Source organism: Hemicordylus capensis, chromosome 6 (assembly GCF_027244095.1).
Source record: "Hemicordylus capensis ecotype Gifberg chromosome 6, rHemCap1.1.pri, whole genome shotgun sequence".
NCBI classification, from domain to species: Eukaryota; Metazoa; Chordata; class Lepidosauria; order Squamata; family Cordylidae; genus Hemicordylus; species Hemicordylus capensis.
In genome coordinates this window covers 132,714,592-132,727,000 of record NC_069662.1, presented here as the reverse complement: position 1 = coordinate 132,727,000, position 12,409 = coordinate 132,714,592, and the positions used below count along the sequence as shown (strand labels likewise).

Sequence of the window (12,409 nt, the reverse complement as noted above, 5' to 3'; positions counted from 1 at the left end):
TCACTGACGCAGGGTCCTTTTGAACCAATGGCAACGTCGAGCCTGAGGCTGGTCTCCCTTAAAACAGCCTTCCTAGTGGCCATCACCACGGCAAGGCAGGTGAGTGAGCTCACAGCTCTGAGGATAGATTCGCCCTACACAAGGTTCTATGCGGATAAAGTCCTCATACATTTGGACCCGTCCTTCTTACCGAAAGTGGTCTCAGACTTCCACCTGTACATTGTCATCCCAACTTTTTTCAGGGGACCTTCATCCGCCTTGGAACATGCCATGTACTCCTATACTACCTGGATCGCACTAAGGAGTTCAGATCTACACCACATCTCTTTGTGGCCTACAAAGGCACTACCAAGGGCACTTGTGTATCCAGACAATGTCTGTCAAGGTGGCTGGTTGAGCTAATCATACGTACCAGCTCCAGGACAGGTCTCCACCAGAAGCCATCAAGGCCCATTCCACTCGGGCTTACGCTTCCTCAGCAGCACACCTCTCGGGGATCAACTTCCTGGACATCTGTAAAGCAGCGACATGGTCCTCTGAGATGCTTTTCATTAAAGCACTATGCCATAGATGTGCGCTATGCTGCAGAGGCAAGCTTCGGGAGAAGTGTACTTAAAAGGGTTTTGCAATAGCACTTCTGCACCTTCCTCCTTGGGGAGCTTGATTCCTATGGATCTCGACTGATCTCAATCCAGATAAACAGGTTGCTCACCTGTAACTGATCTGGTAGAGATCCGTTGACATCCATAAGACCCTCCCAAGCCACACCTCTGTAGTAGTGCTCTGCTATATGCATTCTTGTGTGCTTGCCGTTTGCTCTTGGTTCTACATGTTAACATTGCAAACTCACCTGTTCAACCAGATGGTCGTCGTCCTCGGCAGTCGTCCAAGAACTGAGGAACCTAGTGTCCAGCCGCTCTTAAATAGTATGCTGCATGAGTGGGGGAGAGGCTTGGACGCCTTGACAAGCTGTGGCATGGCTACCGTGTGGTCTCCACACAGGTGTAGAGCCCATTGTTACGGATGTTGATGGATCTCTACCAGATCATCAGTTACAGATGAGCAACCTGTTTTTCTGCTATTGCTCGTTCCATTGAGCTAGATCCTAGATTAGTGGCAGCAATCAGCTGTGAGCTCTGTATTGGTCTAGTGTATGAACAGTGCTCCCACTGTTTCCCTTGTTGCTGCCTTTCATTGCCTCCAGTTGTGTTTTGTATTGTAATGAAATGCAGATGTAACTGAGTGCAGGATTGCACTTCTAGTGATGCATTAGGACTTGTCTATGTACTAGTGCCTTATCACAGATGTATTCCTCTTTAGCTTACATTTAACATGCAACTTGTCATCATCTGCACAACATGCAGGAGAAAAATCAGTGTAGCCACACAGTTGTCATGTTAAAAACTGTACCAGATCAACTAGAAGTTGATTTTCGCATTTTGCCACTTTTTTGTTTCAGTTCATGCCTCTAGTATCAAAGGCACTAACCAAGGTGAGAGAGATTTCCCCCATCACTCTGATATTTTGAAGTTTTATTTTATTGGCTCAGTTTTGCACCCCTGAAAATTTTGCAGCATCAATAGTTACCATCATTTGTAGACATAGTCTGTATGCAGATAGTGAACAAGTAAAATTGGAGCAACGTTTTCCCCCAAGGACCATTTCCTTGACTGAGGAATAACATAAAAATGAATTGCAGCAGTGTGTTTTTGACATTAACTAGTAGTTTATATTAGTAGTAGTAGTAGTCTTAGTTATGATTAACTAGTCTGGATGGTGCCCAAGATATTTTGGTTGACATCTTTTTTTGGACTAACTTATCAAGAGAGTATGCAAGCTTTTGGAGCACAGAGGGGCATTCCTCAGTCTAGTGTAGGGGTGTGCACGGAACCGCCAACTGCGGTCCAGCACTGGGGTGGGGGGTAGCTTTAAGAGTGGTGGGAGGGTTTACTTACCCCTCCAGCCGCTTTCCCGCTCTGGCGCTGTAATCTTAAGAGTAATTGGGGCGTCAGGATACCTCCCTGCCACCCCTTCCCCGCTGTTGCTGAAAAACCTCCCAGGAGTGCTTTGTGCGCTCGCACGTCACAGAGACATCGTGTGCGCGCTTCACGTCTCCGTGACGTGCGCACGCGCAAAGCACTCCTGGGAGATTTTTCGGCAACATTGGGGAAGGGGCGGCAGGGAGGTATCCTGCTGCCCCAATTACTCTTAAGATTACGGCACCAGAACGGGAAAGCGGCGGGAGGGGTAAGTAAACCCTCCCGCCGCTCTTAAAGCTACCCCCCACCTCGAACCAAACCACCCAGGTCCGGAATGGTCTGGAGGCTTTTTCAATGGCCTCCGGACCGGTCCGGGCCCATCCCTAGTCTAGTGGAAGGAAAACACCAACATTTGAACAAGGAAAATGGAGATAATCAGAGAATCTTAGAGTTGGAAGACATCTTGAGGTCCCAGCTTCTGTTCTGTGCAGGAAACTACTACAGCATACCTGATGGATGGCTTTCCAGCTTCAGATTTTCCAGAGTCCCAGCTTCTGTTCTGTGCAGGAAACTACTACAGCATACCTGATGGATGGCTGTCCAGCTTCAGATTTTCCAGAGTGAAAATCTCTAGAGAAGGAGAACCCAGCACTGTATGAGAAGAGCACTTAAAGTTAGGAAATTCCTCCCAAATGTCTAGTCTAAAACATCTTCCTTGTAATTTCAACCCATTAGTTCTAGTCCTGCCCTTAGGAGCAACACATATGTGTGGCAGTCCTTCAGATATTTGAAGACAGTCAGAAACACATAAACATGTTACCCTTTTATTTAATGTACCTCCACATTATTTCCTCTAACATAGATTTTCTGATCAAGCAAATGTTCCTTTTAGACTCCCACCCCCACCCTCCCACACACACACACACACACACACACTCTAACAAAAACCTTGTGGAAACATAACTGCTGAGCCTTGGAACCAGGTTGTTTACTATACTGCTCCAAGATAAAACAGCCATCCACAGATAAGAGTTGAATAAAGACTTGGAAGATGAGACATAAACAGATTCCTTTCATGCAACTGGGACAGCCCAAGGGATGTCAGCCTAACCTGCTATGTGCAAACATAGGAATGAATAAAAAGAAAGTAAACAGACAATTAACATTGAAAATTGCAACCATAGGAAGTAAACTGGGAATATCTTGCAACCCAGAAGTAGCATTGGAAGCCTTGGGGAATAATAAAGAGAAAGGTCTTTCTTCAGTCTTTCCTATGAATTTGTTTGTTTGTTTTAGTACGCTAGACACAATTCAATATACCTAGAATTTCCCCCTTCCTGTCCTATAAAATCTATGCATTTCTGTATATTTCCTTTTCTATTGTTGCTGGGTAGCACAATGCTTGCAAGAATATAGTCTGCTTGTTGAAGGCAAATCAGCTTCTTTGTTTTTGCCCAGTTCTTCCTATAAAGCTTTGTTTCCAATAGAATGTATATAATTTATTTATTGTTGAATTTATAATAAAACATTGTAATACTTATTGTAATAATTATAAAAGGGTAACATGCTTTCATATAAACAATGCATATGATTTGAGGCCTATATTGTGCTACGGGTAGTGTGAGCCATTCCAATCTGCTGCTGTGTCTGCTTTTATGACACAGCATAGGAGCATAGGAAGCTACCATATACCGAGTCAGACCATTGGTCTATCTAGCTCAGTATTGTCTTCACAGACTGGCAGTGGCTTCTCCAAGCTTGCAGGCAGGAATCTCTCTCAGCCCTATCTTGGAGAAGCCAGGGAGGGAACTTGGAACTTTCTGCTCTTCCCAGAGTGGCTCCATCCCCTGAGGGGGAATAGGTTACAGTGCTCACACTTCCAGTCTCCCATTCATATGCAACCAGGGCAGAACCTGCTTAGCTAAAGGGACAAGCCATGCTTGCTACCACAAAACCAGCAATATCATGCTAGATGGTGACATGATTGCCTAGTGCAAATTGGGTCAAGCTCCACTGTCATACTCGCAGTTTAGCTACTAGACTTAGATTACGGTTTTTAAAGCCCTGTAAAGTTGACCAACAAAATTGCCTGAGCAGCATTAGACCATAGCATAATCTAGCCCAGCACTCTTGTCATCAACCATGGGCAACCAGTTTTTTCTAAGAAGCTCATGTGAGTTATCCCATGTAGTTTATTTCAGCATATATTGATCAGGTATGCTGGAAACATGGGCTGACATCCAGAGCAATGGACCAAGGATGCAGCAGGAGGCTGAGAGTTCCCCCCCAGCAGCAAAGCACATGTGTGTGTGGAGAGGGAGCAATTTTCACTGATCTTCCCAGCCTCCAGAAGTGGTCTATGCTTTCCAGAAGTATGATCCTGAGGGTTGTTCAGCCCTTGGAAGGCTTAGAGTACTTCTGGAGGCATGGGATATTAACAAAAATCATTTCTCCCTCCTTGAGTGCACTCCGCTATTGAAGACGCTGTGAGCTTGGTCTGTTCTGGATGTCAGCCACTGAAAATATTCTTAATTAATCGAGCCATCTAGATTAAGAGTTGTGTATATGGAATGCTTCTACTGGTGTACAGAGGGGAGGGGCAGTTTTCAGCAATTCCCCCTCCCACTTTTTGTTATGTAAAAGCCAAATTATAAAGAATATTGAGTTTGAATGATTGATGTTTTTGCCTGGTCTCCGATAGCTGTTTACTTCTTGAGATCCTGTGTGAATAAGTTATTGCTATTCCTGCCTTGCCTGTCCCAAGTTGTTTTTCAAGCAGGCTTCCAGCCATCTGGAAATCCCCAGAATGCTGAGCCTGTGGCTGCTTCTTTGAATTCTTCTGTACTTGAGCTTCTAGTTTTCATGTACATGAATAACTTGGGATTTCATGGTTAAATTTCTGATGAGCTTGTGGTTGACATAGGCCTCTTTGCTTAATATGTAAATAGAGTCACTTAGGATCCTGATTAAGTCATTTTTTTTTACCTCTTATGAAGAATGGGGAAAGAGAAAGGGGGGATTTCTTCATGTTATAGGATGCAGCCTTGCTAGTAGTGTCCTGTGTCCTTGCCTTGTATGACAGGGTTCAGGATTCCCCTTCAACATTGTGTGGTCTTCCAAATAATTGATTCTGGTTCAGCCATAATCTTTAAAATTACCCTTCTCCAAACATTTGAGAAACTGGATCATATTGTTGTTATAATAAAATAACTATTGAGAGTTTTTGTACCTAAAAATATGTACTTCAGAACACAGATGCAATCAAACAGCAGCAGCTTTATAGAGAATCTTGCTAGCTTAGTTTAGTAACTGTGTGCATTTGGGTTTATGTGGTATATATATTTATTTTTTAAAAGCTTGCATGGTGTAGAGAGCTGTTTATTTTGTATGACAACAGGTGATTTTATAATGCATAAAATCACAGGCATCTTTTTCCCCCCTTTCACTGTGCTGTTTGTTATGCCCAAAAATATTATTGCATGCTCCCCTGTATTTTGTAACCTTTGGTTTATGCAGGAATATGCTGAATTTCAGTATCGGAGGAGGCACAGACAGCGCCGACGTGGAGACATGCACAGCCTGCTTAGCAATGCTCCAGAGCCTGATGATCCTAGTGAGAGCACATTAGGTGAGCTTTGCATAAAAAGTCTCCCTCTCAAGTAGTTAGTGATATTCCTTGTATTTGAGAGAAATTCAGTGGAGATATAGTGTTGGAGCCTTTTTCCAGCAAAGAACTTGTTTTTAAAATACAGTCAGTAGTCTGAGTGAATTCATTTAGTTAAAAGCAATAATTTATGAAAAGCAATATTTAAATTCATGAAACATATTCAAGTAGGCAACATAAGAAAATTTATCTAGCCACAATCTGTCCTTGTGAACCAGTTTAAAAGATAGGCATTGGGTTTTTTAGTGGGTGGGGTGGGGAGAACCTGCTTTCTGCAGTACTGCTTCAAGACCCACTTCATATGTGGCTACTTCAATAAGAGAATTTGTGCAACCTTTCTGTATTTTGTGGTATCACTGAGTGTGTCCCTAACAGCATATATTCCTCTTTCCAGGTTTCTTGTGTAATTTTCTTATCTCTCCTTCCACTGACAGTTGCTCTCTGAAAAGTAAAGATTTTTATATTGATTTTATGTGTTTACCGTTTTTCCTTTGAGCAGACACTCAAGAAGCTGGCAATAACAGAAGACATGGCAATTCCATGGTGAGTTCAGCTTCAATGAGCATTCTTCACAGCTCTTCTCTTCATGACTATACCCCTGTCAGTCACTCTGAAAACCAAGATTCTCTGCAGGTATATTTCTTCCTTCCTTTCCTCTTTGCTGTGCTGTATCTTTACCAGGGGCGTAACTATAATAGGGCAAGGGGAGACAGTTGTCTGGGGGCCAGCTGCCTTGGGCCCCCCCCAGAGGCAAGTCCCATGACTGACTCCCCCAGCCACGCACCCGCCCGGGCTTCCTTCAGTTGTATTCATCCTCCGAAATTGATGTGAGTGTTAAGACCTGGAGCTACCAGAACAGCATGTCTTTCTCTAGTACCATTAAATGACTTGCATTGTCCACAATTTACAAAACCTTTTAAAAAATAATTTAAGATGATGTTCTATTGTGGCACATTTTATATTTGTGTGTGTGTGTGTATGCTTTTTGTTACCACTATTCAGCCTCATTTAAGATTTCTTTACTTCATGAGCTGAGCTTCAGGGGGGGGGGGGGGGCATTTGAAAATCTTGTCTCTGGGCCCACTACAACCTTGCTACGCCCCTGATCTTTAGCTTGAATGGCTCTACCTCTATTGGTTAGCTGACTCTGGTTATTGAGAGATGATGATCTTAGCACCTTATTCCTAAACATGTGTAACTGGAAATAAATCTATTAATTTGTATGAGATTTACTTCTACGTTGGGATGCTTTGGATCCCGACCCGATGTGAATAAATAAACTTGATATAAAATTTGGATTGAAAATGAACTTGGAGATGATTTGGGTAAAAATGGCAACAGTATATGGACATATCTTAATTCTGAAATGGCTTTTTATATTTGTCATAGGCTCTGAGTTCCTTGGATGAAGATGACCCAAACATCCTGCTTGCTATTCAGTTATCATTACAAGAATCTGGCTTGGTTATTGATGAGGAAACACGAGACTTTCTGACTAATGAAGCTTCCTTGGGAGCTATAGGTACTTCTTTGCCTACCAGGTTGGACTCTGGCCCCATAAATATAGATAATCCGAGAGCTGCTCTAAGTAGCTCTGAGCTTTTAGAACTTGGAGATAGCCTGATGAAACTAAGTGCAGACAGTGATCCCTTTTCAGCTGACCATCTTAGTTCTCAGACCTTCAGTGATGCACGAAGTGGATTATATTCAACTTCTAGTGAAGCTGATTCAAGTAGCCAAGATCCCAATCTAAATGAAAATCTCCTTGGAAATATTATGGCCTGGTTCCATGACATGAATCCTCAGAGTATTGCACTTATCCCTTCAGCAAGTACAGAAACAGATGATGATTTGCAGCAACCCAGTACTGAAGAGGGGTTAGTGGAGCAACCACATCTTCCTGGTGTAAGGCAGGACCCTCTGGAGGAACATGCACTTTTTGAGGATGCGCTCAAAAATGAAGGCAGAGGCACCCAAACAGAAGAGACTGCTGCTGCCAGGGACATTCTTCCGGGAGAAGCAGTGCCACAAAGTGGGGACTCTACTGGGGAGGCAACTAACCAAGTTGATACTTTAGGAGATGTTTCAAGTCAGACATCTCAAACCTCCACTGAGTGGACTGAACATGTACATTTGGTGTGACTATTTAAAAAAAAAAATCTGAACACAGAAATTGTGTAAGAAGCCTAAATGGCTAGGCAGTTGCCAGAGGTACACTATGTGGAGTCAGCATTCTGGAGATTTTGGCCCACGTAAGCAGAGCTCAGTTGTTTACCTGTGGTGTTGAGAGATGGAATACATAGGAGTTCCCTTGAAGTTCTTTATGATTATTATATGAACCTTTCAGGGAATTTCCATTGCATTTGACAAAAAGTGTCTTGCTTGCTTTGAAGAGAGAGGAATAAATAGTTTGTACTCCACATTCCTAAAACAATGCAGCATCTATTTAGCCTTAGGCTGTTGATCCTTAACTTGAAAGTATGGATTAAAAGCTATTGAGAGTAATTTGGGTTATTGATCCTAAAGGGGGGGGAATCCTCCCCCCCTTATTTTAATTATCTTTTAACAGAACAATGTTTAGCAGTATTTTTTTAGTGTATGTGTGTATGTATGTGAATATATATATATATATATATATATATATGCATGCACACATACACATCTTGCTTTTCCATAGCCTTTCTGCAACTAACCTCTAACTAGCAGTGTGAATTGAGGTATATGATACTTCTATTTAGTGCTGCTTCACAAACCAAGGAGTGGGATATTATTTTCTAATTAAAATCAAAGGGTTTTTTTAGGTCTATTGGCAGTACAGACGTGCCAAACTGTGAATAGCAAACCAACTTCAACACAAAGTATACAGTGTTTCTCTTTTAAAGCTAGCCCATAATTCTTAGAGATGGAAAGACCACTTGAAAGCATTGCTTTTTCATATTTAATTGGCATTCATTGCCATAGTGACTGCATTAATACAACCTGTACCTTACGTTAATTAAGTGGATGAGAACAGTTATTTTAACATTGAAATACAGTTAGCAGCAACTATGCTGTATTGAAAGGACACTTTAATGGAAGTGCAATCATAGTTGTTTGTTTTTCATAATTAACAATGCATTCTGTGCACTAATGGTGCAGTTGCTTTTAATGGTACCATATAAAATAAATATGAAATGTCCTTAAGTTAGAGTCAGTCCCATAATAAAGTTTTAATAATATATATTACATGCAACATGTTACTGTGCCTTTGCCTAACCCAAATAAATAGTTGCCACAGTTAAATGAGTAATTAAGTTCAGTTATCTGTTCTGGAGTTACTATGCTATGAATTGCAAAGACCTCCATAAAAACCACTCATGGCCTTGCCTTTACAGTAAATAATTACATAGGGTACAATTCTTCCCCACAAGGGTAGAGCACCAGCCACAGAGCCCTGTTTCCCCCCTTCCCCACCATGGCATGTACATCGGAGTGCTCTGGTATACGGGCAATCGCAGTTATATATTAATGTCTTACCCTCATTCAGCCCTCCTACTCCACTCCATCGGGTTACATTAGCTCCAACTTACATAATTTGACTGATGGATGGGAACAGTGGAAGTGTGCACAAGCTTCCCATTCCCAGACGGCTGCTGTGCCTCCTGCATGCACATGCTGAGGAGAGGAAAGAGGCAAAATGGGACTCTGTAGAGGGAGCCTTCAGTGTGCAGATCCCTCTGAGTGCAGACACTGTGCCCAAGCAGGGAAGTATCGTACCGAATTGTTCAAAGTTTTTATATAGATAACAAACACTACTGTGTACTCTTTCAATTGCACAATATTCATTTGGTGTGTGGCTGCTGTTTAATGTAAAAGGAAGAAAAAAAGACCTTCCCTAGTGGTGTCCTACTGTGAAGAAAATTCTTGTTGAGATTGGCTTAAAAGCATCAAAACCTCATTGTAAGTTACAGTGATGCAGTTTGTAATTTTAACTAGAAGAAATTGTTTAAATTACTGTTTTGCTTGCATATAATCAAAGCCTAGAATAACACAAGCAAAATAAGTGAAACGCTCCATTTTTACATTTGACTTGATATGAGAGATATCTGATATAAAGGTTTCTTGCTACTGAGTGTGTATAGTAAAGTATTATGATGGCAAATAAGGTTGTCTGTATATTGATTATTGTGAGTTATAAGAAAAAGTGTTTTAACTCTCCTTCATTCAAAGATTAATGTTGGAATCTTGCAGTCCCTGTGGCTCATAATACTAAACAACTACATATTAATTATTTATTCCAGAATTCCCAAACAAATTTGTTTCTTCTAAAAGTTTCTTTAGAAGGATTAGTCCGCCGCTCTGTTACTGTATTCTGTAGATCCATTACGTTTTCTAGCTTGGCTTCTAACTACCCTATCCTGAAAGTATTGATGCTGAACACTTTCCCCAAGCTTGGAACATTATCTATTTAAACACCTGTCTGGTATAAAATCCTCTTAACCTAAAATAGGACTTGAAGATTCTGTCCTCATTAATTGGTCTTATACGTAAATTAATTTGAGACGCACATTCAGCTTCCCTTATAATTTCCAAATAGGATGAATCTCACACAGATTTTGTGTATTGCATTAAGATGTCTTGCAAAGCTAAGATAAGATATGTACGAGTGCTCTCTGTGATGATAGTGAAGTTTGTGGGTTCTGGTTTTTCTGTAGCTTGGTTTTAGATTGTGCCGTATATTCCATTGTTTCTGTGTTAACTTTATTCTGAGCATGAAATTTAGCATATTAAATTTGTTTTTTCTTGGTACTTATTTAAAGTGTAAGACCACCCCAGTAATTGAATTTACAATTCAGAAAGAAAGTTTGGCAAGCCTATTTTGTAAACCAATTAATTTTATAATGTAAAAAAAAAAATACTCTAATCTTGAAAATGCTATTTGCACTTTCATAGTCTATACTTGATACATTCCCACTTTATATACAGTAGGATATTACACCCATGTAGATGTTTGGCCAAATGAATGCTGTTAATAATATGTAAAATTCTTTGATTAAACATTTATTACTTTAAACTAATTTTATTCTGTCTCATTACCTGTATGTCTCTTTAGTAAATTTTGGGTTCGGTGCAAAGAAAGTCTAAGGAAAATTAGCAGCTACCACTGTACTGTTTGACAAGCACTTGCACTAGAATTCACATAATGCTAAAATAGGTTCAATAGCAGATCTTGCTGCTGTAGAACATTGTTGGATTTGCTTTCATTTTTCTAGGGCAATTGTCCATCATTAAATATAAAACAACCCTTTAAGCAGAAGGAAGCTTCTGCATGTAGAAGGGAGCTTTTGAATTCAACCCGCTATTTTTTTTAAACACCCTGCAACATTAAGAGTCAATTTTTTGTACAGAGATAATTCAAATGGTATCATTAACCAGGGTATTTATCCAAGTAGCTGAATTCTATAGTGAAAAATTGGCAACAAACTCTTCACTAACTGCCCAATTTGAATCCCAATTATATTAATGGGTAGTAAGGGAAATGGGTGGAGGAGTAAGGGCAGAGAAGTCTAGGCCATCACTTTGTGTATCCCCACCCCTGGCTCTGTGGTCGTCATTTCAATCCTGTCATTATGATTTACTTAAACATGAGTTCACATATCAATGATCATTAACTAATGACAAGTAAACAATGCAGGTAGGAAATAACTAGAGATCAAACACTGTAGACAAAGCTTTCAGATCACTTGCTACCCAGCAGACACAGTACAGTCCTTTTCAGCACAGTAAAGTGTGCCATCGAGTCGGTGTGGACTCCTGGCAACCACAGAGCCCTGTGGTTGTCTTTGGTAGAATACAAGAGGGGTTCACCATTGCCATCTCCCTCACAGTATAAGATGATAGACCGTGTCTCACAATCCGTGAGACCCGGTTTGGGTGGTGAGCGGGAAGAGCGGGCTCGTGACGGAGCCGGCGGGGTCTGGGGATCTTGGGGGCTGCGTGGCCCCCGGAAGCCCCAGTATGCCCTGTGCGAGTGTGCAGGGCATACTGGGGAGACCCCCGGAGCTGGGAGGCAGCTTTTTGCCTCCTGGTTGGGGGTCTACTCGTGAGTAGCCACGGTGCGGAGCCCCACTGTGGCTACTCACGAGCAGATAGCCCGGGTTTGCGGAGCACTCAATCCACAAACCCGGGCTAAGGGCAGGGGTTCTCGAGCGGGTTAGCTGCTCTAGAACCACCGGGCTCGCAGCCAAGCCTGGTGGTTCTGACGATCGACAAAAATCGGGCTAGGCTTTCCTAGCCTGATTTTTGTGATCGTCAGAATAGTCCCGATGCCTTTCAGCATCTTCCTATATCAGTGCCGCTTAATATAGGTGTTTCCTATAATCTGAGAGACATACCAGTGGGGATTCAAACTGGTAACCTATGGCTAACTAGTCATATAGGTTGGCCTAATCTAAGTAGGAGCCAGGACAAGGCAACTGCATGCACGAACAGCTGCCATATGCACAATTCCCTCATCCATTTTAGATTGTGAGCCCTTTGGGGACAGGGTTCTATCTTATTTTTATTTATTATTTCTCTGTTTAAACCGCCCTGAGCCATTTTTGGAAGGGCAGTATAGAAATCGACTAACTAACTAACCAACCCAGTAGTCATGACTGAATGCGCTAGCCCCATTAGATGAACGGAGTAAGAATGTCCCAATCAGCTGTTCAGAATAGGGACCAAGGGACTGAATTTAATCCCTACTCTTCCCTCCCCACCAAAAAGCTGATCGATTCTATTCAGA

General features: G+C 41.7%; 1 protein-coding gene across 6 annotated transcripts in view; it reads left to right on the top strand.

Moving 5' to 3' along the window:
* Positions 1-10,701, top strand: part of ANKIB1 (ankyrin repeat and IBR domain containing 1) — a 130,720-nt gene extending 120,019 nt beyond the window's left edge. For 3 of the 6 annotated variants that reach the window (XM_053262324.1, XM_053262327.1, XM_053262326.1), the window contains exons 18-21: positions 1,460-1,492; positions 5,496-5,607; positions 6,143-6,276; positions 7,033-10,701. In XM_053262324.1, coding sequence (XP_053118299.1) covers positions 1,460-1,492; positions 5,496-5,607; positions 6,143-6,276; positions 7,033-7,785 — 1,032 coding nt within the window. In that variant the 3' untranslated portion in view covers positions 7,786-10,701. The remainder of the gene's footprint in view (positions 1-1,459; positions 1,493-5,495; positions 5,608-6,142; positions 6,277-7,032) is intronic. The other 3 variants (XM_053262330.1, XM_053262329.1, XM_053262328.1) reach the window with 3 other exon arrangements.
* Positions 10,702-12,409: the final 1,708 nt, after the last annotated feature.